Consider the following 27,010-nt stretch of genomic DNA (forward strand, 5'->3'; position numbering starts at 1 on the left):
GATTTAATTTGTAAAATGTCTAAATGAGCTCTTCAGCTTCTCATAAAATTCCAGGGGAGATTCACAAAAGCAACTTTAGAGTTTTTATGAACAACTGTTTTCTGACCAGCTAAACTACATACACAGAGGAAATTAGCACATCTATTCCTATGTCCTACTGGAAAACCAGCCTCTTCCATGTTGGTCTCCACAAAGGTTATGGAATATTCAGGAAATTTTTGCATGACTTCATGTAAGTTATGAACAATGATAGTGAAACATGACCACAGCATCAAACTTTGGGAACCTCTCATATACATAAAAAATGAAAATTTAATCAGGAAAATAACAAAACTAATTTTGGATTCTTTAGAAAAATAAATAGAATTATTTCTATGTATATAAACACGTGTAAGTAAACTGGAATATTCAGCTTCGCTACTGCAATTTTTAACACTACAATTGAAATTCCTGAAGGTAATTTGCTGAGAAAAACAATCCAATCATTAATTTGCTTTTATGTTCATGCAACCTAACATTAATATCAGGTTTATGCATATTCATCTTGCAAAACTATAGGATGCACAGCTATAAAACTAGAAACCATTAATAATTCAAAGTTACTTGCTGATTAATAAATTTATTTTATAATTTTTGTTTTCAAAACAAATGGGCCTTATGTGTTCTACTATAACTATAACTAGAGTTATTTGGCAATGAAGTGTTCTTACTTCAGCAAGAAATAAAGTCACTAGTCATTTGTAAAAGTGTAAGCTGTAAAGGGCAGCCCATTACTGTACTCTTCATCTGTTGCTAACACTTCCAGCACTTTCTTGATTAACCTAAAAGGAATAATTGGAAGGGCAGAGAGTTTAATTATAGTCCTAAACTTTCTCAGACTGAATCTATTTTAAAAAAGGACTTTTAATTCAATGGCATATAGGGAAGTTCCTGTTTCTAGCAGCTGGTATTATGGAATTGTCAGACTAAGTAAGTGAGGGTTAGGATCTTCATGGAAACTTTTCTCTTAATGGATGCCCTGTTCAGAGTTTCTATTTCTGTTAGCAATATTCTAAATTTCTTGTACGTCAAATGAAACCCCAAGATAACCCCCATGCAACAGGAATGCTTTGATAATTCTTAAGCACAGTCAGGGTACACATGCCTTAAAAAGAAGCTCCCAAAAACCTGCTGATTAAAAGCTAACGTATGGTAAGTGCTGGGGCACTTTAAATTTGTTGGGTTTTACACCCTTAAGACACCGGCCAATGTTACATTAACAATTTTACCTGTCTCCCATGAGACCCAGCCGAGACACTTTTATTTCCTTTTTGGAGAGCACCAGAAGGAGCCACAGCCAGGATATTAGAGACCAAGCAGTTTCCTTACTCAATTCATACATTGTCTGAGGCCTCCTGACTGAACCAGGGCTGCTCATTTTCTCATAACTCTCCAAACTTCAGTTCCCAGAGTCTGGCACCAGCCCGCTTCAACTCTTCTCAGTAACTCTCATATTTATAATGCAGACAGAGCCCCAAACCCCTTGTCCTGGAAGTTCCTCTTTCAAGTGTTATTTCCAGTCATTATTTTCAGACATAGCTCTCCTCACCACCTCATCAAAGCCAGGGTGTTTTAGAGGCTGTTCCAACCCAGCTCTCACCACTCCCTACAGCAGGGCAAGAACAAGAGGGGCACTGAGAATAAGAGAGGGGCTTTTTATTCACAGTGTGCTCAGTCACTGATGGCATGTTCCTCCTCCTGACAATCCCATCCTGCCTTTTCTGAAACTCTCTTCATCAGAAAAACCCTCAAGCCTTCCCAGGAAGATTCTCACTCACTCTTTCTTGTAAGATCTGCAGATCTAAAATGCATAGTGACATTTCTAATGGCAGTGCCAAAGAGGCTGTCTCTGCTCACAAGTTACACTGCAGAGGAGTTTGCTGTACAGGGAGGAACTGTCCTGCCAGTCTGTCCTTCCCAGCTAGCATGACTGGCACACTGGATGTCCAAAGAACAATTAAACAAAATCCCTCAAGACAATAGAATAATTTAGAAAAAATGTGAACCAACTCAAATCTTCACTCATAACATACCCATGAAGTTTGAGGGGAAGAAAAAGGGGTAAAAAATACCTGGTGATCTTATCTTTCTTTTTTTTTTCCCCCCCGGGATATAAATGTCAATTTAAATTTTTTTCTAAATAAAAAATCTATTCCTCATTAAATTTCCTAGACATTAAAATAAATTCTAGAAAGGAGGATTCAGATAAACATCCAAACTTTTAAATAGTGCCAACCTTCACATTTTTGATGCTCAGCCACCCTGACTAGCCTCACACAGGTACCAGATACTTTTTTATTTTGATTTGTGTCCTCTCATTAGCTCCAGCTGGAACAGGAATGAAGGATGACCACCATACAGAACATATTTATTGATACAGGAGCACTGACAAGCGTGTCATGTAACTGCTATGAGGTTTTTGCAACTCAGATTACACACATAACAATAAATATTATAAATAAATAAATATTATTACACATGTAACAATAAATATTATAAAATAATATTCATTTGGGAAGATAAAAGATAGAGTGGTCAGTATTTAACTTGAAAATAGTTTAGTCTAGATGATTTCACTGTACTTGGATAGGCCAAAGTGCTTCTGTGTTACAGATACGAATATGCATCTTCATTAGCAGGCTGCTGTATTAGCTACAGGTTACAGATATCTGCAGAGGACTTGTTTCTGCATTTCTAACCTTACTTTTGTTCTCAGCATGCAGAAATGGACATTCAGGGATATGAAATGAAATGCATAAAGGAGATGGTATGTTGAAGCTGTCATTTTCAGAAGAGTCAAGTGACTATTGCATGATAGTAAAAGACACAAAATTGTTACTGTCAAATAAAAAAAAAAGAACTGGGAATGACACAATCTGTTCTTTCCTGATATCAGAAAATAGAAAGAAAAACACATATTTGTCCTGTCTATGTTTTGGGGTGGACTTAGTGTAGCCATGGGGAGCTGCTGTGGCCAGATCAGAGACAGCAGCAATTTCAGGAGGGCAGAAGCTGAAGAAGCCCAAGGCTGTGAAAGGGACAGCAGCCAAACCCCAATCAGAGCAGAGGAAGGCTCTTACTTTGTTTTGAAGTAGAAAGCTGCACAAAGCATGCCCACCACGACGATGCCAAAGACGATGCAGGCAATGGACAGCACCTGGCGCTGGTACACCTCCTCGCTCTCTGTGGGCAGCAAAGGGCACAGTTAGGAAAGCACAGAAAACAGCACCTGCAAAAAGGCCATTGCAGCACCTCGTGGTTTCACTCATAATGGACAGATACGAGGGACTTGGAGGTCTGGGCCAGCTAATTCCTCCTCCTCAGAGCTTCTCTGAACCTCTCCTCTAGGTGAGGTTCATGCAGTTGTGGCCTCCTTGGGAAGTTTTAAACAATAGCCCAAATACACTCTGAGAGATACATAATAATGACAATCAGGACAGTTAAATCTTTTCTCTGCTGGTTTTCAGCTTTTCTTAAACAGAAAAGAAACAAAATATTTTTTTTTTTCTAAAAAAGATTTTACCATAAATAGGATGAAGAGCTCTACAACCACTGAGTTTTTCAGAGCTCTTGTAATGTCCCACAAGAGTCAGAGTTCTCCTTTAACTACCCCAAAAATGTATTTTTTTTTTTTTTTTTTTTATTTGGATGGTGATTACAATGCCTTACTCCCATGTCCTGGAGCTTATGCAAAACATGCCAGAGTAAAAAATTAACCCAATGAACTGGCATGCAACCCAATGACTATTTTACTAGGAAGCACCAGATATTGCTTTGATAAGTGTTTATTTTTTTAAAAAACAAATTTTCTTTATAAATCTCAAAATAGTCTAAGTAACTTTAAAACAGAAACAGAATGAAAGTAAAAAAAAAGATAAAAGCTAAGTAAATAAGAGAAAACACTCATTCATGACAGCAGGCAGGAGCTGATAAGCAACTGCAGATCCACACACTCAATTCAACAGCTCCTTAAGTGTTATATTTTATGTTTATTCTTTCAACCACTTTTCTAGTTCAAAGTGCTAACATGCCAAACAGGTTGCTGTTTTTTAAGACTGGCTCCTCCAAACATGCAGTATTTCCATCCACATATTCCAGGTGGAAAGCCAACACGTGGGATTATCAAGCACTGTGTGCCCACAAGGCTCCATTTCCTTCCCAGGCTGGAGCTCCCCACCAACATGAGCACCAGGCAGACATGCCAAGCAGGTGGCAGCAGCTCCAAGTTTGTAACTCTCAGGTTCACAACAGATAATTTGTGAATTGAGATAATTGTATGAAAACACCAAGGTAAATCTAGGCAAATCGCTGAAGACTATCTACAGTATCCTAATCAGTACTGATTATTAATTTTTCAAGAATGAATATCACAGTGCTGTTACTAAATATTTGGAATCTTAAACACAAGCATTTGGCTCTTGTAAGTCTTTTTCTGTAAGCTATTAAAAATGAAATTACAGTATCAAATCTTGATTTTTTTAATTACTTGCCTACTTGCTTTCTCAAACACCCCAGTGATCCAGATGCCATTCCTAATATACAAAATGTCCTCAGCTTCTGCTGACATTTCCTCATCATTTAAATATTAAATTATAAAAGTTGTACTTCTAAAACACTATCATAAAAAGAAACAAATAGGCTATAGTCTAAAATATAACTGGAAAAATTGTAATTCAAGAGGAAATCCTGTTTTGCACTAAAACTGATTCCTGTTCCTTTAGGCCTATTCCTCACTGGGAGGTAAAAAATCTGGATCTAGACAGTAAATCCTTATTGGTACTGAACTAAATGTTTGGGGTTTAATTTGTTTGCTATTAAAAGCAATTGTGCAAACACAGTTACCCACCTTCCACTTCCACAGTAATACACAAATCTAACAAATTTGAATTCTTACACTGATGTAATAACACTGCAACTCATTCAAAAACTCTTCATTTCAGCAATTGTGAACCTGTTCTGCCTAAATACTGATTTCAGCACCTACTGCCTAAGTCACAACCAAACCATATATAGTTATGAACTGCAGTTTCAATCAAACATTCCACATAAATAACAATTAAAAAATCTGTTTATGAAAACAAACTCATTCAATTAATGTGTGAAAATAGGCTTAATTTTGATTTTCTTTCAACAGATGCCCTCAGTAAATACTTTATATTTTCTCTTGCTATTTGTTTTTGAGAAATTGTGAGTTTAATGAAGCTATGCTCTTTTGTTAGTCCTCAATAGTGATCACTGCCTTGTTAAAGATGCTTTAGAATAAGCCTTACCAAGATAAAAGCAATTCAGAGACCAGACAATATTATCTTGCTGAAACAACTATGTGAAGATTTAAGTCTTTTGTGTAGTCAGATTAATCCCTGTCACCAGCTTTCAACACATGCTGATCAATATTTCTTTCCTTTTTGTTTACTTTGTACAGTGCATATTTAAAGAAGTTCTTATTGATTAACTGCACTCCATTTCTCTAGACACCTTTGTTCATTTTTACATCTTTTAAATATTTATTTACGTATCGGATTCCACCATTTTTTTGTCTCCAACATCTTTAAATATAATCAGTTCTGCATTTTTTCATTCTCTAATCTCCCACACTGGCTTTATTTAAAATTCACCTTACTAAAAGCAATGTAATCTGTCTTTCTCAGCAGGTCTCCTCATGGTTTGTTTGATTTAACCTCACTAATGTGCTGAGCACAGGTAGCACAGCTGAGATCCTCTCCAGACAAGGAGCATCAAAACCAGCCTGAATCTGGAGAAGGCTGGAGCCGAGCACGGCAAAGCACTCGGGCTCTCACATAACAGAAACCCGCAGAAATTCAAAGTGCAGAAAAGAGAAGAACTGCAAATTTCTTCTCCTTCACTCAAGGATTGGCATCAGCTGGTGCATGCACGTATTTACATACTGAAACTAACTTCCCAAGGTAAACTAAAGTGTGACTGAAATGATAAGTCTCTCTTTATTCACATATATTCATATATTCCTTGTGAAGTACATCGCCTCAATTACAGTCTGTTGAAATAAATACTCTCGGGAGAGGATTCCTCATTTAATGAGCAGCCAAGAAAAATATTTCTGCTAAAAACCAAAATATAAACTGCCATGGATATTCCTAGATAATCCACTTGAGGATTAAGACTACAGAATGTGAATTTCACAAAGCATTCAAATTACGAAAAATACACAACCTCTACTGAGAAAAAATACAACCACAGTGCTGAAAAGTAACACAGCAAACTGTGTAGATGCAGACTATTTGTTTAATAAAAACGATGGAAAGAAAGGTCTTTTCAGAACATAGACAAGACAAACTCACACAGAACATGGTGCCTGTGGCAAGGCTGAGTTCACAAAGATAAATCCCCACTCACTGTGTGCCCCCTTATATGTGGAGCCCATTCTCAATTTTGCTACTGATTGTTTCTTATTTTCCAACCTGCTATGAAATTTTTCTAGGCTTTTCTCATTTGTTTGCTGCTATTATGAAACACAAGATGACTGCTGCTGACCCATGGCTCACAGCACAGTTAAATTTCATGTTCATTATGAAAAAAAAAAGTACACGTTGTATTCTAGGGGGTTTGGGTATTTAAATTCTCCTGCTCTTTAAAATTTACTCTTACAGGCTGTACCCTTTTTGCTTTATACATGTGGAAAGACCCACTGAAGCATGAACATACATCTTTAGAGGATTAAAAAGTGTAGGGGAGAAACATTTTTCTCATGACTCTTACTTCTAAAGGATATGGTAGGTTTTTTTAGTTTTTTTTATTGCACACAAGCTGAAATTGGCCTCTTCTTTGTGACTTTATTATAAAAAGAAGAATGCTGGTACAAGGTCCTTTAGTATGATTCTAACCATATTACTGAGGGGAAAAAAATGAGTTAATTAAAACTAATTATATAGGCTTTGTCAGCACCTAAATCCACATTATCATTACCAGCCATAATCACTGGATCCTCTGGTTCTATTGTGTGTTTTGTGTATTGTTGTGAGTTGAAATATCTTTGAAAGGGATTTCAAATATGAAGAACAGCATTGTGCATGTGGCCTATACCAAACAATAACAAAACAAAAATAGTAACTTTCCCCCTTGTGCTTACTTCAATGGCTTTGAATAAAATCTCAATATGGTCACAAGCATCACAGAGAATAATTATTGACTATTCAAACCAAGCCAACTGAGAAATTATGACATTTACCATACAAATGCATTACTTAACCTTTGCTCTATGAAGAAAAACCTCCCATGAAAACTAATAAATGTGGAGATTAATTTTTATGCTAGAATTTTTATTCCAGCCCAAACAGCACAAACCTTAATGGCACTCAGCATCCCCTTACCTTCCTCACCCCTTTCTCCTAAAAGGACTCACTCTGCATTACTGCAAGTAACAACATGCTATAAATAAATATGGGAAACCCTTTATCTTGTCATTGGTATGCATGAAACCCAATAGCTTTCCATGTGCACAGAGCCAGCTTTTCCTCAATAGATTACAAGGCAGCATGCAGGCAAGGCTTTGGGGTTTTTTTGTCCCCATGCAAAAATTGAGCCGTGCAGAGGCAGCAAATTGGGCACTGTGATCTTTGCTGTGGCCTCACTGCCACGCTTTTTGCATTTTCCTTCATGCCCTGCCCATGCTTTTACTGCCACACCTCAATTCCACATCATACTGGAATATCCTGCAGAGCCAGAACCTCGCTTCTGAAGTGAACCTCGATACTTAAACTCTCTTTGGTGTCCAGCAACCTCAAAGTCCCACAGACAACAATGGGGGTGATTACATGGAAACCTCATTCACAATATCAAGATTTTCAATAAAACATGGATTCCCACAAGTTAAAAGAGAGTAGTTAAAGCATGTTTCTCAATATACTCAGATTTATGTGTGAGAAGTACTGAACTATATACAGCATTCTAAATTTAATTCATGAAGAGAGTAAAAAAAGCCTGCATGTTCCACAAAATCTGTGATTGCCTCAGCATCAGACATTCCACTCTCCCAAGAGTTTTCTCTGTTCCTGCACTTGCAAAAACCTACTGTACAGATTCTCTGCCATATGCTGTGGCTTGTGCGAAGGAAGAGCGGAACAGTTGAGATGCTACAAGGCACAGTTCACAGATTTCTCCTTTGACCTTGGGAAAGTCAAGACCCTTGTTCTTTCTGTAACCACAGGGATATCACCTCTCCCATTGCAGAGATTAACATGACAAAATGTAATGTAAACATATTAACCTCTAAATGAATGAAGTCTTTGCAAATACATGAAATAGATAAACCTACCCCAGACAATCCTGTTCCAACATCTTTAAGAGCATATGGATTACTTCACATAAAATATCATGGTTTTTACTAAGTCTCAGCTACTTTTAAAATACACTGAGTTTTATTCCTTGAGACTTTCATCTGTCTGGGTAGAATTTCCCTTTTAAAAGGGATTCAAGACACTTAGGTCCCCAAATCAGAAGCAGAAGTTTTTATCTGCTATCATTTACAGAGAGGACAGAGTCAAGGTTAATTGCACAGATTCCCATCTCAGACTGGAAACAAAGCAAGCTGACTTCTGCTGGCAAAAGTTCATAAAACATTTCATGCTTTTCACAGTGATTCTCTCTTGGGAAGAACTGTTCGATAATTCTGATTATAACAAAGATGAACAAAATCATTTTCTTCTACAAGTGGAACGTCCACAGCACAAGGGTCTTAATGAAAGCAAAGTGAGACAGATGCAGCCTGCTATATATTACACCTGCATGATATTTACATTGTTTGACTATTGGCATTTAACACTGGGGAGATCATTTCTGCATACACAGAAGACAGAAAAGGAAAGACAGACTGTTCAACATGTCTGACAGACCTAATTTCAGGACATGATTCCACAGCATTAATGCTACATTGGCACTGGTTTTGCTTGGGATTAAAAATGGAGCAATGAATTAACCACTCCCCCAAGAAGAAAAAAACCCAAAACTAAAATAAAAAAATCAAAAAACCAAAAACCTTACACAGGTCTTGTTTTGTCTATGGTTACAGCAGGAGTGAAGGTCCCAGTATTCTTAGTAAGTACTACTGGTAATAAAAGGAAAATCTGATTAGCACTTTCAAACAGCAAGATCTTAATTCTGAAGGTAAATTAATTTTAACTTAGGTATCCTAAGAAACTATCTTTTCTGTTTATCTTCAGGGAACTTGGGATTTGTGCCAGCTACATCCAGAACTCAAATCTAACAAACTCTCAAAGCCACTTCTAAGTACATTCACTGCAACATATTCATTAAATTTTAGGCTTGAAACAGCCCCACAGGAAGCGAAGGCATAAGAGGTAACTTTTTCCTTTTAAGAAAAATCCTTGTTACAAGTTCTTTTGTATTGACAATTTACAAGACAAACCAATCCTATTACAAACTTTATCTATTTTCGTTTTATTTCCAAGATGGATAATGTCAGCCACTAACCAAATTCACTACCTAAATCTCATCAGTTCTCTGTGTGCAAGTTCTAATTTTCCTTACTGAACGATTCAGTTTTAGAATTTATTATAGCAATTCTAAATTTCTCCAAGACTTTCTACTGTTGCAAAAATATAGCCAGTATGCCAACCTGTAATACATTTTTATTATACACTAAATGAATTAAAATTACATATGAACCTTTCTTTTTATCTTATTAATTTTTGATACAACCTGAATATACATGTTTTAACTTGAGCTTTCTAAGTATAAGAAAAAGATAAATATGAGGACCATTCTTCCTCCCTCCCTAAACTTAATTTTTCAGTGTGGATATAAGGGAAAAAATCTTATCTGGGTAATGGAGGCCGACAGCTAAAAATCTACGGCGATACTTTAGACAATGAGCCCACTGAAAAAAACTTACGATAAAAGGGTAAAGCTGTCTAAGACTGTGATCCTCTGGCAGTAATCTTCCTGCCTGATGGCTGCCTGCACTTTTGCTGATGTGTGAAAGGGATAAGCAGCTAAGAAACAGCCCCCTAAGGAGCAGGAGTCCCACAGGAGAGAAACTTGATAGCTGGTGGAGAGAAAAAAAACCACTAAAAGATCTGAAACATTTCATTTCTATTTTACATTAGGCCACTGTTGAGGACATTTCTACTAAAACATCAAGGCACTGAAGAAATAGTATCATAGTAATAGGATGTGAAATTATGGGCCAAACAGCTAGGCCTAAAGAAGATGAACTCCTGCCCTAATCACACATGAAAGCTTGCAGATTTGAGATATAAAGCTAAAGATTTATGCAAGATCCTCTTGGGCAACAAGGGCTGCACGTGGCTCTGTATGCTGTGGCACTCCAGCAGCTGAGCTGTAGCAGAGAAAAGCAATGAGCAGCTCTTGGAAGAAAAGGCAGGGAAGCAGCAGGGAAGCAGCAGGCATTTTCAAAGAAACTCTTTCCCTTCCCCCCAAAACACCACATCATGTCTAAAATGGAGGGGGCTGGCACCCCACAGAGCACCATGGTTTTTTGTCATCTATTCAGTACAGAAGGGCATAGGCCAAAAATGACACTCGTCACTAAGCCAAGCACACCCAGCTCAGTTATAACTCTATGAGCCATCAGCATTTAGCCCCATAAGCAGCTACTGGCTTCTGAACACAAAGCTCTGCCCTTGCTACAAAAAATGAAAATTAAATAGTTTGAGGACAGCAAGAGGAATTAGACACCAGTGAATACAGACAGCCAAACCTTTACAACACAATGAGGCAGGACGCTTTGCCCCCCTGTTCTTTCATTGGGAAGAAACTTTGGAGCCCAATATCCCCTCCCTTTGTGCTTTTGCTTTGTGTGTGCTCACCTTGCACAAGAGAGAGCCCTGATGTCAGCGCTGTGTGAGTGCTTTCCCATGGAATGAGGGGAGCAGGGAGAATCCATCATGAACGGGACAGCACCAGCACCAGTGACTCGGGCAGCCACCAGAAAATGAATGGCAATGGAGCAATACCAAAGGAACCAACTGCAAAAGCACACTGAGAGAACATTCCAGAGGAACAGCAGGAGGGTTTTTAAACCTGTTCAGTGGTCTGTACATTTAGGTGGTGCCTGCTAGCACCTCAGTACTGAGCCAATAGCTAAAACGAATAGCTACTGGTTTTGGCTGGGACAGTTTTCTTCCTGGTAGCTGGTACAGTGCTGTATTTTGGATTCAGTAAGACAATCATGTTGATAACACCCTGATGTTGCAGTTGTTGCTAAGCAGTGCACAACACTACTGAACTTACAGTTAAACCCATTTGTGTGCTAGGTACTGACACCTCCGAGTTAATATCTCAGACTTCATCTACTCGCTCTACTATCAACTCTTTATATCATCTACTCCACTCTTTATGCCACTTTTGCTTACAGAAAATCACAGCTCCAAGCATCTCCAACTTCTACTACATGTCTTAGGGAGGCAAAAAGCTTCAAAGCACAAATAAACAAAAGCTTGAAGATTGAAAAATATTAAAACTGCATGGTGATTTGTTTTTCAACAAATAATAAAAATAACATTTCTTCCAGAAGGATTTGGTTTTGGTGAAGTTTTTTTCCCAGTGCTTAGGTTTCCACATACATTCTTTCAGGATATCAATTATTCAGCATGTCCTAGATGCCTTTCAAACCATAGATTTCCCACAGAAAGCGAATAATTCCATTATTCATGGAATTGGTAAGGCTGGAAGGGATCACTGCTGGGGTCACCTGGTCCAAGCTCCCTGCTGAAGCACAGGCACAGGATTACCTCCAGCTGGTTCTCTTGCTCACTCTGACAGAACGTGTGAGCTCTACAATTCTGTATGAGAGCCTGAAGTATGTGTGGGAAATGGTGTAGTATCCTGCTCCACAGTGATGACTCACTCCTTTTTCCTATCTTAATTTTTGGTTGCTTTTTGTCACTTCTCTGCATCTTCTCTAATTCTCTTACCTTCCCCTCTTGTCCTTATTTTTTATTCTAAATCTTATAACTACACACGGTTCTGCACTTTTAAAATGTCTCTGCTAACATATTTTTCCCCCCACCATCAGCATGAAAAATCTTCCAAAGTGAAACTTCCATTCTGCCTTTATTCCTCTTCCACTATGACCTTCCATTTCTGCAAAATCCATGCTGAGCTGAGTTTTCCAGCTCTCCTGAGGCCCTTCTTCAGCCATGCTTAGTGCTGGCAGCTGGAGGAACCAGAGGGAAGGATATTTAGATACAAACTTCCTGCTTGAGTTACTCTAGTTTATCAAGGTTCCTTTAGGATGTATACATATATATATGGATAAATCCAAAGACCATTACATGCAATAGGCCCTGGATAAGTGACATAATCGTTTTCTATGTAACTCCATAAAGGTAGTTTCTGAGAAGTTTATTACATTAAAATATTATGGCTTTATAAAGCAATAGCATTCTTTAATTCTGCTTTAGTAATTCCTTAGCTGATGAGGGTTGTTATTCCTAAAATCCTAGGCATTACTAACATATAACAACATCTTAATTTCCCAAATGATGTTTTACTTGATCTCAGCTTGCATTGCTCCTATCAACAAAGCCCTGTCACTGGAATTTCTCCCAATATCTTGCTCAATTGCTGGTATTGAACATTCCACTCAAATCTCAAGCTAACCTCAGAGCTGCCAAAGTGTATTTGACAGTTATTGCTGATGGCTACATTGTCAGGAGCTCGCAGCAAGTCAACCAATATCATAATTAAGTGCCATTTCTTTTGACTGCTACTGTTTTAACCAGGGTGCATTTATAGATTTTTTATTTTTTTTAAAAAATGTGGTAAGAGTAGTGACAGGAAAACCACAGAAAATGATTGTTAATAACTTGCAACATATTTTGCTTTTCATACACTTAAACAGAAATGTGATGTTCTGCCTGGAGGGCTCTGGAGGGTGAGGACTCAGAGGGTAAGGACAAGGGCTTTAGTCAGACGAAGAAAGATGTGACAAGGGACACTGTGTTCCCACTGAGGTGCTACAGTTTCTGAAGAAGACTCTGCAGGCACAGGACTATGTACTTATGCAGTGCCTTCCTTTTGTTCCAAGCCTCACCTTCCCAGGAGCCAGCGCTCAGGGATGGATGAGACAAAGCGAGAGAGGCCGACAGGGTGTCCTTCACACGGAGCAGTGTGACAGTCTGCGCTCCCCGTGAAGCCACCTCCACTCACAGCTCCCAGCCATGGCGAGGATTGAAGGACTTTTGTGCACATTTCTTCTTCTGCTGATTTTCCCTGCCTCCATGAGCCAGTGGAACACTGAGACAGAGATCTGGTTCAGTGTGCTCTGTCCTCACCTCTACAGGCACGCTGGCAACCCCTTCACCTCGTCACAAAAAAATCCCTTCACTCAGGTGCCCAGCACAGAAAGTGCACTTCTGCTCACCACAATGACTTCAACACTCAGGTCTAGGCTCAACAAATGATCAGAGAGAAAACCAGACTGTGCTGGCACAGAGAGAAAAGTAAATATGGTGTCTGTAAGCAGCTACACGCTTCCTTTAATCCTCCAGTGTTTCTGCCAAGGTGAGCGATGGCTTGGAGCCGTCCATCCTGAGCGCTGGCAGGTGCTCAGAGTCTCCCAATGCCAGTAGCAGTGCTAGGATGATGCAGTGAAGCCCTCAGCCCACAGAACGTCTAGCAGTGCACTCCCAGCTCTCACCCACGAGGAGGGATCTGCCTCATGAGCTTGGCAGTGGCTGCAGGCTGGCAGCAGCTGCCAGAGCCGAGCTGCTCAAATGCCAGCTTGTCTGGGTGTGGGACTGCTGGCACTGCTGCCTGCGAGCCTCAGCACAGCCCTGTGCTGCAGGACTGCAGGAGGGCATTGCAATCTCCAGCGACTGACATACTGCACGACAGCAATAACACACCCCAACTGTGCTCCTGGCTAAGAGAAAGTTTTACGGTGCTTGAGAACACAGGAATTACTTGTACTCCTCTTCCTGGCCTGTCAGTTGATGTATATGAAACCCAATATATAGTCCAATCTCTCTGTATTAATATATTTAGGTGGATTTTAAACAAGTGTAAATTGCAGCTCAAAAGGATACAAGCACATGTTTAAAGGCAAGCAGGTACATGCACAATCTTTGTAAATGTTGTACTATCGTTCAAGAGAAGATAAACTTTTGCCACTCTTTCCTTGACTAAAAATATACATTTTTTACTAATAGCATTTTAAATTTCAAAATCCCTTACATGGGCTGATTTTTTTTTTTTTTTTTTAATGAGTGAAGCACAGTAATTGTCTGAAAAAATCCATAGACTTGCTACTTCAAAAGGATTCATGGTTATATGGAACCATACAGTATAACATAATTTCTTATAGTCTACAGAATAATAAGAAATTAAACACAGCAATAGGAAAAGCATTGTCAGAATGACAAACATAATTACTTTTAAGCTGAAAGTGACTTAAAAAATAAAATAAATACCAAATTATCTCTGGCTCTGAGGAGGTTATTGAGAAATGCAGTCAGCAGCGCAGGGCAGAAGGACGAAACAAACTATAATTGAAACAAGTTTCCCACTGGGTGTGAGGAAGCTTCCCATGGGGACAGCTGGGTGCTGGGCCAGGCTGCCCAGTGAGCCCATGCAGAGTCCATTCATGGATTCACAGAATCACGGAACATCCTGAGCTGCAGAGGACCCACAAGGATCATGGAATCCAAGCCCTGGCCCTGCAGAGGACCACCCCAAGAGTCACACCATGTGCCCAAGGACATTGTCCAAACGCTTCTTGAACTCAGCCAGCCTTGTTGCTGTGACCACTGCCCTGGGAGCCTGTTCCACTGCCCAGCCACCTCTGGGGGAAGAACCTTTTCCTGATATCCAACCTCAACCTGCCCTGGCACAGCTTCAGGCCATTCCCTCGGCTCCTGTCAGTGTCACCCCAGAGCAGAGATCAGTGCCTGTCCCTCCTCTTCCCCTCAGGAGAAAGCTGTACCTGCAGTGAGGTGTCCCCTCAGCCTCCTCTTCCCCAGGCTGAACAGACCAAGTGCCCTCAGCTGCTCCTCACACGGCTTCCCCTCAGGGCCCTTCTCCATCCTCATGGCCTCCTTTGGACACTCTCCAGTAGTTTTTGGCTTCTCTTTTATACTGTGGTGCCCAAATCTACACACATCACACCAGTGCAGAGCAGAGCAGGACAATCACTGGAGGTTTTTGGCACTCAACCAATTGACTGTGGAGCTCCTGAATCATTTTCTTACTGCATGAAAGGGAGCAGCTTTGCACAGTCACTCTGTGGCAAGCTGAAGGACAGATTACACCAATGTCAAATGTTTTCAACAAAAGCCTGTCTGGAGGCACCAGTAATAAACATGTCTACAAAGGCTGCCTGGGTGGGTTTTACGAGCCAGAAGCTGTCACACACAATAGTCATTCCAACAGCACAGGGCAGCTTCTGATGTGCTTTGTAATATTTCTGGTCATGATTTTTATCTAAAGAACTGCAAATGGAAATACCGTGCCAGAAGCAAGCACTACCTCTGGCTCATCACAACATTTTAACACAAAGCTCACTTTGCCAAGCAGTAATGGCCAAGTGTTTTCTGACTCAAGCTTTACATGACAGCCCTTTCTGCATCCCTCAGCCTCATGTCTTTTAAAAATATTCACATTACTCTCTGTGGCAGTCGTGATGGACAGCTCATAGCCATAGGTCCTGAGCCTTGAACAAACACTGCTGAAACACCACAGCTCTGAGTACAGCTTAATGAAAAGAATAAGCAGACTTGAAGAGGCTGAGAGAACAACTCAAACAAAAGCAGCTGAATAGCAATAACGTGGCCTACTTGGGCTTGCCTGTGACCCAGTTTTCTTTCCTGCCTGGGCGAGATATTTTGAAGAGCTCGGGTGGCACTGAGAGACCGAGGGCGGGCTGACGGCGAGGCAGGAGGCAACAGCTGCTGCACTGCCGTGGCACCAAAGCCTAAGGTGGAAGAGCACCACAGAACAGACTGCACAAGACCCTGCCACTTCCAATCCCAAGACCATGGACAAAGTGTGAGAGATCATGGAGATGTCTCTATTCCACATAAAAAGGCTTCTCTGCTGGCCAGCCTGCTGCCTCTGGCTCTAAGTCGTTGTTCTCTCCCCAACATCTGAAGTTACTCATTTTATAATGAGTTACCTTGATATTTTTCCAGCAGCTTTACATAGTTATGTCATCCAATCAGGAAAAATCCAGTTTGCAAAATTATGAAGGCATTTAGGTAAAATCTCTGCATATCTTAACTGTCTTTGAAGTTTTCCTTTGCCGTCAGGTGTTGCAAAAGCCAAAGAAAACACACTGCAATTCCATGATGCTCTTCATAAATCCTCTTTGACAGCTCCTATCTGTTTTGCCTCTCTGAGCAGGACTAGAGAGGAGATTCCTTCAGATGACCCCTTTCTAGTCATCATCTTAGGGGTATACATCTTATATCCACTCTAAGAAATAATCAGAAAACAACATGATTCTTCAAATTGCCTACATATTGCTACCATCAATTTCATTTTTAACAATATTGTCAGAGAATGCAGAGGTGATATTCAAAAGTGGTAGCTATGAACCAAGATAAATGAACTTAATAAAACATTCCTAAGAAGTTAAAGATTTACGGATTCCTCAGTTGCTAGCAATAAATGAGACATCCTGTCTTGGCTTAGAATATCTTTTCCTCTAAACCATTTTTGTTTATATATGTGATATATACCAGAAATATGTATAAATATGTGTTTATGCTATGTTAATAATATGTGAACCCTATTCAAGAACCTTCCAGACTGACATTCCTTAACTCCCAATTCTTCTCACTTGCAGTTTTTATTAAATCTTACTGGGTAATTCCACCTTGTTTAGACTCATTTTTGACTTGGAAACACTTAAGAAGTACTTTTTTTATGGATTAATCTGCAAAATCCACCTGTGAGGAGTCTTGCACAGAGAAAATTAAGAATTACTAGAAATAGTGAGACTGATTCTGGTCTACCTTGCAATATGCAAAAAAATTAAAGAGTCAGAGTAGAAACACAAGAACTGTCATTCACGTGTGAGGTGTCCTCTTATATTTTCTCAAATGGCTCTTATTGAACCAAAAATCAATTTCCAGGTATTCTTGACTGGCACAGGGAACATTAAATGTTCCAATAATGCAGAATTAGATCTTAGAAAAAACAGACAAGAGAATCAACTCCCACCTACGTGTTCCAATTAGGCAAAACCTTAATTGATCATGCCTATTGGGAAACAACAGATTTCAGCTCAATAAGAGTATTTTCACACATGCAACTGCAATATTTGCCTAAAGGAGCTGTTTTCCCAGGGACAGGCTTGTGATTCCTCCACCCAGACATTTTGCAAGGAATCAGAAATGCTGACCAGGATGCTCTATGAATACACATTGTTTTTATGCTCACCTGTTTCCTGCTCCATGTTTTATTGTTATCTGTCTCATAATGGAATTATGAGACATTCTAAGTCATTCTTCCCCTAAGCTTTTTTGTTCATTTGTGAATGTGTTACAGTGAATATTTTTGCTTCAGTGAATTCAAAAGCACAAGTCAGTCACTAGAAAATAATTTAGAGGTAACTCTTGCAATACATTTGTAGCTTACTATCAGATTTATCCCATTTTTATATAAAGACCAGTATGAATGCTAAAAAAAATTATACTCAAGACCAATTTATGTTAACCAAGGCCAAATCATTGAAAAGAACCCAAATTATTTTCAATAGAATAATTGTATGAAACTGAGAACTATTTGCTCCATAAGTTCTTTGACCAGCATATAGAGGAGTTACTGGCCAATTCTTCTCACTGAACTCCTTCTCACAGAAAAAAAAATACTTTAAATAGTTGAGAAATATGCAGGGATTTTTCAAAAGAGTCCTTAAGTTATATTCTGTGGATAAAAGCTAAACAAACTGTAGTGAAGGCTGTCACCATTTCCCTACCAGGCATGGAATAGCCACAACCCAGAAGTAGAAAAGGAACTTTGGAAATGCTTCTGAAATACTCTCTGAAAAATTCATTTCCAAAACATTTCAACTAACATCCAATAGCAGAGAGATATGTGAAACACTCTCCAGATGCAAGATCAAAATTTACCCTGGATCAAACCCTAACCTTTTATGCTTTCTGACTTGGTGTTGGGCTCACAACCAGGTAACTCTTCCAGGCTGTTTGGGAAAGGAAACAGAACAGTGAAATCATCCCTCCCATCAGGGTGTTTTGAAAATCTGTGCAAATACTTATGAATCCTATTGCTACCTCAACTATCTTGTTTAAGTTCATGTGCTCTGTGTGTTGCAATTGCATACACATGCTAGCATTTTCCCCAAAGTTTCCAGAATGGTTAAAAAAATTCAGATCTTGTTAATTAATCTTTAATATGAAATGGGTTGAAATAGACAGAACAAGTTTGTGGCTGGCTAGGTACAAGTGATATAAAGCCCTCTCCCATGAGTAATGGAGCAGAAACATCTGAGATAAAGAAAGTGTCAAAGTTTAAATATCTGTCTACAGGCATTTGGATTTGCAGCTTTTTCTTTTTTTTTTAATTACACTTCCAGAGCCTAAAAATAAACATTTTCAGATACCAATTAAAAGACACATGTAAGCATTCCTCTACTTTAGGGAATTAGCTAGAGAGAGGGATGAAATGATTGTAAGATTAGAAGGAAGGATTTGAAGAAATGGAGAAGTCTTGATTTCTCAGAGCTCCCCACATACATTCTGCCCACTTCTTACAATGCTGAAATGCAACAGACCTCTGCTTGCATCCTCAGTAAACTTCAGTGTTGCTATCAAAGAAGAGATGCTGAATAACATGCACACAACATGGACAAACATTATCTTGCCTTAAAGACTGACTGGATCTACCCAGTATGGGCTAAACCCCAGGATTTTTGCAGTAGGCATTATCAGGTTTTTATGAGCACACACGCACCTCTCTGTCAGTCAAGTGCTCCTGCTCCTGCGAACTAAATCTTCTTTGGCAATATTCCATGATTCATAATTAGAAGAAAGTATCCAGGAAGAAAGCTTATCCCTAGTACAATCAAAACAAGCAGTGCATTTCCTGAGAAAATCAATGGTCCAAAAAGCCACTGGGTTTTTCCAGAGGAATAAAATATTTTACTACCTCAAAAGCCTCTCAGGTTTAGCACAAATCCTACCTATAAGACCACAGAGATGCTGCTCTTAAGGACACGTTAAAAATCCCCCATAGTTTTGAAGCCATGTATATTTATCTTTCATTCAAACCTCTGGTTTCTGTGTATTAACCTATTTTCTTTTAAAAAAGGAATTAATAAACAACTGCAATAACTTCCAATATAGGGCTTATTTCTGAAGCTCATGGAAATTATAATCTATTTAGCTTTGCATTTAAGAATTCAATTAAATCTTTTTGCTTGATTTGCAACAGAGCTGGATCATTTTGATACAGAAGTCATCTCAGGACACAAGGACCTTTTAAGAGCTATGAAGCCATCATAGCCCAGAAACTTTTTTTGAGGTCAGAATTTGCTTTACTTCCTATCAATGATAACTTTTATTTATTATATACGTGTATTCAATATCAAAATATTGTCCCTAACCCAGTTGATTGTATGATTCCAGTGAAAATCTCTACTGGCTGAAGAACTCTCTAATCTCATAAGATCTCTTCTAAAGAAACAAAACCATCTGCTCTTCCCTAACAGGCACAAACTAATCTTTTCATACCCTAAAAATTCACCAATGCAATCAAATGCAAAAAAAAAAAAAAAGTTTTTTTTGTAAGATGGCATGAAATACAAGGAGTCTTACATATTCAAAAATATTCAGATATGAAACAAAGCAAAAGCCTTTTTATGTTAATCAAGTAGCCAAATGTCAGCAATAGCTCTGCTATTTAGCAGCTCATAGAAGCTGCATTGAAAGAGAGAAAAAGATGTCTAAACAAATCCAGTCCTCCTCAGCCAAACTGTACCCTGTTAAAACTTCTCTACTGAAACATTTCAAGTCTATGGGAAATGATAAATATCACCATTAAATGAATTTATATATACATATATATTTACATATCTGTGAAATAATGCCTAAGCACTGCTCCCTGGACCACTGAATATTCTTACATGCGCCCAAATATTTTTTCTCCAGAGAAAATCACAGCACTGAAAGATTTTAGAAAATTATAGTCATGCAACATAAAAGCTACTATGAAAAAAATTAATTTTTTAGTCTAAATTGTAGAAAGTCTTACCATGCAATAAAACACAGAACTGTCTAAGTGAAGTGCCAGGGGAGGAGAACCTTAGACAAATGCTACATTTGGGACATTTGGCTTTTTGTTGCTATTTCTGTGATGTTAACATATCATTTACAGCTTTTTTTTTCACCAATGAGCAGCAATTATCATTAATAAGCAAGTGAAATTATTTGGGAGATGCAGATAATCAATTTACCAGGTTTACCTGAAATGCATGGTAAACCACTTGGATTGTATCAAATAGCTTTTCTCTCTGTTAATTGGGAAAAAAAAAAAAGTGAGCTCCCAATCCCAACCTCTATATTAACTGAAAAGAGGGTAAAACCCAAGTTCATGTATTTTACTGAGAATTGCTCTTTACATATATTTAGAGATACTTGCTGTCTCATATCCTAATTATTTTTAACTTAACAGTTCCTGCACTCAGATAAGATATGCATCTCCTTCCTGTTTCTTTTTTTTTTTTTTTTTTTAATGCAAATCCCTTTTCCAAATTGGATATTATTTTGTATGACCTTTTCAATATTTTTTTGAAGAGCAGGTTGATTAACTCAGATTGTGTCAAAATATTTGACTAAAGAAAAGAGTGAATTAACTTCAGTTGTATCAACTGAAGTAAAATTCAGTCTGTCTCAAAGTCTGCCCCTGCAACAGATTTTGTCTCTGCCAAGTCCATGACTTGGTTTACTCCCCATGCAGGTGAATATGTTAATGGCACATGATTAATTCCTCTACAGAGCATCCCAGGGATAAATGCCACAAGAGCAGTGATTCCCATCATCCTGCTGCTGCTCCACCTGAACACAGTTAGGAAGAACTCAGCTGATGAGCAGACAAAATTCAGTTCATGATTTAGGGAGCGCTGCTTTATACTGAGGACTTCAGTTAAGTAGTGCTTAAGCCATTATCCAGTTAGCTTCATGTAAGATATCATTCTGGTAGCATGAGCAGTGGCATCTGATTAGCCCAGCTCTGATATTTTAAACACAAATCACTGATTTCTTTTCTAACAGCCAACTGGGCATAAGAGAATGCAACAGAGGAAGTGAGGATTTGAGATTATAAATAGAATACACATAGACACACAAAAGGTAATTATGTTCTCTGAAATGTTTACTCAAGTGCTGCTAATGGTAGGAGCAACCTGGATACAGCGAGTGTCCAGATCACAGCCAGGGTTAACTGTTCTCTGTTAACTCCATTGAATGGCAGATTTCAGGAGCTCTGATGTGATGAAATGGCTCAAGCCAAGTAACAAGTGAAAGATGTGCACTCTCTGGTTTGTGGAACTTTTCAGTAAGCCTGGGCAAGAGGTGTCTATATTAATCCTATGAATAATGCATTTGATAAAGATCACAATATTTAAAGCTCTGTGGAAGGCACAGTGACAATAGTTAAAAAGTCAGAACTGATATTTATGCAAATTATTGTACCACACTGGGATACTACATCTTCAGTATAAAATTGTACAGCAAACAAGCCTACCACTCCTCCCAAAAAATTTAAGATGTAAAACTTCAGTTAAAGCTCCAGAACTTTTCACTGTCAAGAATAAAAAAAAACAAACAAACAAGCAACAACTAGTGAAAGTATTAAGCTTTGACAGTTAAGATGAGATTTTTCAAGGAGCCTAATGAATGCTCCAGCTGCATTTTGGTTTAAATTAAGTGGCTAATTTATGTTGTGCTTCTTTGTTAGCTGCTAGTGATGGGCAAGCCCAGCAGCACGGATGCAGAACGGCAGTAATGGACTTTGCATGACATGATTATTCACCAGTAAATGAGGCTGGGGACAGCCCAATACTGCTGTCACTTCAAGCTGTATTAAAGTGCTGACATGGGCATGTTTAACTAAACACTGAGATGGCAGCTCCCAGAGTGATCACTGGGACTGTGTGGTTAGGAATGGCAAGATTCAAACCACAAGAGCTCTATTCAGCAGCAGAAAACTCCAAATTCTGCCAACAGGCTTTTTGAAAAATTTCTTATTAGCTTCCTTTCAAATAATTATGTCTTGTCAGATGCTCTTGGTGTTCATTTCTTCCTTTACAAAGCAAACTGTTCTTACTCTTTGCAAGGCTTAACAGAAGAGACTGAGTACAAATGTCAAAGTCAGTCAGTATTTTCTCAGACACCCTGTTCCCACTTATGGCTAAGACTCTTCTGTGTTGGATAAAAATAATAAATGATAGGAAAAAAAAAATGAAAGTGAACTGCAGGCACTGTTTGTGTTCCCAGTTGATCACATTCTTACTCAAAAACAAACAACCTGAGAGGAAAATACTGCACTCCTGCTATTACTGGATCAGTCTGGACCTTTTACTTTAGTTTGAGGTCAAGACAAATATATATCTCTATATTTGCAGTGCCGAGCCTACATTGTCTGAACAACACCTAACACTTTGCACAATAAACTCTCCAGAGCATTAAACACGTATTGTGCTTAATGTCCTGGACCCTCACTCAGGCTCCCACATGCTACATAAAGCAAATAAACAGCTCTAAGGATCTAAAACATTTGAGGAAAAGCAGCAAGCAATACATTAGTCTCTCCACCTCAAGCTCAGTGGGTATTTGCTGGGATGTACTTCACACAGATAGAGTTTCAAGTTCAGAGAAAGCTGACTAGAAGATAAAAGGTCCTGATAACCTTCAAAGCTCTGCATTGCTGTTGAAAAATGATCACTTCCCACAGAAGTCCCCAATGGATTAGCAGCTTTGTGGTGTGCAAGCCCTCCCCACGGCCTTTCATTATATTTCATAGTCACTTAAGCCTTTTCCTAATAAAAAGACAATGCCAAGGGTGAGATTATGAAATACCCCAAAGTTAAGTTGATAACAGTTTAATTAACCGTTGCTCCCTAACAACATTTCTGGCATGGTTCTGGCAATAAAAAGGAAAAGTGAATGTTGCAATTGCTTCCTTTGCTTTTCCCGTGACACTGCCTTTCAGAGCATGCTGCAGAAGCTCTGCTTACATGACATGGTTGCTAAATTCAGTTTTATACTGAGCACAAAGAATTCATTTTAACTTTGGGTTTGGTGTGGAGAAGGCTCTGTATGATCAGATTTTGTCTGCTGCTTTTTAATTAAAATAATAGGGGCAGGCTCTCAAAGGGAGGAAGCGAGCATAGCTCTGCTGAAGTATTTTCCAAGCCCTCCCTCAAAGTCAACAGCAAGAACTTCCTATTAAATCCACACTGTGCTTTCTGTAGAGATACACATCTCTGTACAGAGAAAGCTCATGGCACTTATAAGCAGGATTAATTCACTTACTCAAGACAATAAATGCACGTTCCTCTTCTGTAGTTATTCTTTTGGATGCTGCTTCATTCCTTCATGCTGCAAGCAATGGCCCTAAGTGCCACAGCCTTTCACCCTGCAAGTCACCGGTGATGGATAAGCAGATAAATGGTTTCCTAATATCTTCTCTATGATAGCTACTTCTACAGTGTTATATTTTTTATCTACTATATTTTTCCATATGTAAACCAACTCTGATTCAACTTCAGCTTGGAAATTTTACTTTGGTAAGGGTTTGGGGTCAGTGCCTTATCATCTGCTGTTGTTGAAACAGGCAATGTGTGACATGTACCAAAATCTACAAAACATCAGCTATTTTCTGTGGAAGAGATGAAGAAGAGGGATTATTTTTACATTTCCCCCTAAAATTGTACTGCTCTTATTGCTTTGAATTATACGACACAATAATCATGTCTGTTAAAACTCCATACATACTTCTAGTAGACTATCAGCACAATAATCCTTTAAATACTCAGAAATGAGGATACACTTAAGATTGTGTTAAATCAGAAGTACATGAGGGTATACAGGAGTTCTGTCAGTGCAAACTGGATTAACTGAATTAAATTAAAAAAAGGCATAATGTCACAGAAATTAAATAAGGAAAAAAGATGAGGTCATTTTCAAAAATAGAAATGTCAATAAAAATATGGACAAGGAACACTTGACCACACGAGAAGCAAAATTAATTAAGTCCCAGTGTGAAACTTTGCCATGGTACTTTTACTAAGCAGTGTACAAAGCCATGAACTCTGAATCAGACATCCCATATCACGCACAGAACAGTCAGAAAAAAACATTTCTCACGCCTGCAAAAGCAGCAGCTTGCAGCAGTAGTTCATGGCATCATAGGTCTCACCCACATTGGAACAACCTTCATTCCTCTCCTGATCCATAAGGCACATTTTATTGATGTTTCTCCCCAGACCAACACTCATTTTCTGACTCAGCTGCAGCACTTAGTGATTTGTCTCCTCAGCAAAACTCCTGGCTTCACTTTTGCCATGAGAACCATCATTCCCAGACTTGACTTTCAGGCTAACAACAGGAAACAACTCCTTTTCCTCTACAGCAACAGCATCACAGTGTTTCATAGGATCACTGCTGCCTTTCCCAGCTGATTATGCTGTCTCCTAACCAACAACTGAAGGGTTTCACCTTGTTTTCTTGAAGAGGCACTGGACTTTCCCCTGCTTTTAACTTTACCTTTCCTGCCTACATCAGCTTCTGTCTTAAACGATTTGGCATAAAAACATGGGTCAACAGGAGGGCTGACAGCATTTTACAACCCTGATCCATGGTGCTCCATGCTGAGCAAACAGCCCTGGAAGCGATCCAGCAGACATGAGTGTTCTTCAGACACTACTTGTCTCCTCCCTAAAAAGCTGCAATTTAGCAGTAGGTGCAGAAAGGCACAGCAGCAAAGAGAAGGGCTCAGACACTTCATACACAGTATTTTGGACAATAGAACATTATTTCTTCACTGCATTCATAACAAATGCTCTTGAAAACACCAAGTGCAACACTAACAGCTGAACATAAATGGCATTTGATTATTTTATAAAGGTACCCCTGTGGTTTTGGACACAGCTTCAGTGGTTTATTTATCCCTACATAAGACAAGCTAGGCAGAACAGCCCCTGATGAGTGTGGCAAGTGGGTGAGCAGCCCAGGCCAGCTCCCAAGCACAGCACTTGTGCCTCTTCAGGCAGGTGAGGAATACAAGCACTGCTGCCACAGCAGCTCTCACACACCGACTTTGCTTTCTCTAGTAATGGACTGTTTGAGTGCTTCATCTCAGGAGCTGAGGTCTTCTAATTCAGTGGCATTAAACTAATGAACTGCATCACTCCTTACCTCCGTGGTACTTGGGATTTTTAGAGCAGTAACAAACTTATTAACCAAGAATGATTAAATTTACAGTAAGAGACCAGAAACCTCTAGAACACTTCCTGGCAGTAGACAACCTGAAGTGGTTCATTTCTGCTTTCTGTTCCACAATGGTCCATATTAACAGCATTCTTAAGGAAAGGAACATTAATTTCATACATTGCTATAAATGTGCCTGGACAAAATGGGATGGATCATTACACAACACATGATTAGATCAGTAAGTTAGATTGGAAGGAATTAGAAGTTGTGTGTTTGTGCATAACACAAATGGAAAAAAAAAAAAAGATACTTTAATTAAATGTGTGTGCACATGCTTTAGTGAAAATAGAAAACCAGAAAAGATTACAGAAATAAAGGAGGAAACTATACCCTGTATAGCTGGTTTAAGTATTCACACAGACAAAAGGAATTTGAAAAACCAGTAATTTTCCATTTATAACTCTTGAGTTGTATTTTTGTTCACGGAACTTTGGATTTTAGAACTGATATTTTCTGTCTTGAATTAAGATTTATTTTATCTCATACAGTAATGCATTTATATATTTAGCCACTTAACAATTTTTCATAAGATACAGGGGCATCCGTCAGCATTTATCTTTCAATCCCCCACAGTGTAAAACAAATATTTGACAGATGTAATGATAAAAAGATGTGAATGCCAGATTACATAAAGAAATCACAATTACATTATTTCTTGGGAATTATTATTAGAACTGTAAGTTAGCATCTATTGCAGCACCTGTGACACAAAAATATGGTTTTCATATTTTTTTTAATCACTTATATTCATTTCAGATACAATTCTGTCAACCTGTAAGTGAGAATTATTACGTTACCTGAAATTACTTTTGTTCACTAACTATACAAACAGTTTCAAATCTGCTTGCAACCACAAATTTCATGGCACTGCACAAGAGAAATCTCATGTTAATATCCAGGAGCACAGCAGAATCAAATTCTTCAAAAAGACATAGATCTCTTCCCGGTTAAGAAAGCAAAAATTATGGTCAAATTTTTTAGTTTCTTGCCATCACTCCTTCAGTGAATTCAAGCCCTCCTGCAATTCTGTTTCTGTTCTCACCTGTGCTCCAGTAGCAGCTCACCTCTCCATGAGACCGGGGCAGTCACGGCTCTGCAGGGCAGCTCTGGCCTCTGACAGATCTGGGCTGCTCCAAACTAAATGGCTCAGGTATGATCAAAGATGGCAGAGGTATTTTACCAATTATTTCTAACAAGTTGCAGGAAAAAAAAAAAAATCAAAAAAAATACCACAGGCAATGAACCTGGCAAACAGTGTTGTTGTTAAAAGCACAAAAGGTTACCTTTGGTTTTCAAAATGGAAAGATCCTCTGTGATTATTTTTTTTTTCTGTTTGGCTAACTAAAAAATCTCACATAGTTGCATTCAGGCTTCTTAGTGAATAAGAGAACATAATGCATAATCATTTGCTGAACAGAATGAAAAATAAAGTTAATGAAAATTATTATGTCATTTTAAATTCTAGTTAGATGACAAGAAAAAAGTCAATATTCTCTAAAACA

General features: G+C 38.7%; 1 protein-coding gene across 1 annotated transcript in view; it reads right to left on the bottom strand.

Annotated features, from left to right (window-relative positions):
- The window catches only part of NRG3 (neuregulin 3), a 343,168-nt gene that overhangs the window by 21,135 nt on the left and 295,023 nt on the right, over positions 1–27,010 (bottom strand). Inside the window, exon 5 of the mRNA XM_058841432.1 lies at positions 3,120–3,222. Coding sequence (XP_058697415.1) covers positions 3,120–3,222 — 103 coding nt within the window. The remainder of the gene's footprint in view (positions 1–3,119; positions 3,223–27,010) is intronic.

The sequence above is a fragment of the Poecile atricapillus genome, chromosome 6, assembly GCF_030490865.1.
Source record: "Poecile atricapillus isolate bPoeAtr1 chromosome 6, bPoeAtr1.hap1, whole genome shotgun sequence".
Classification (NCBI taxonomy): Eukaryota; Metazoa; Chordata; class Aves; order Passeriformes; family Paridae; genus Poecile; species Poecile atricapillus.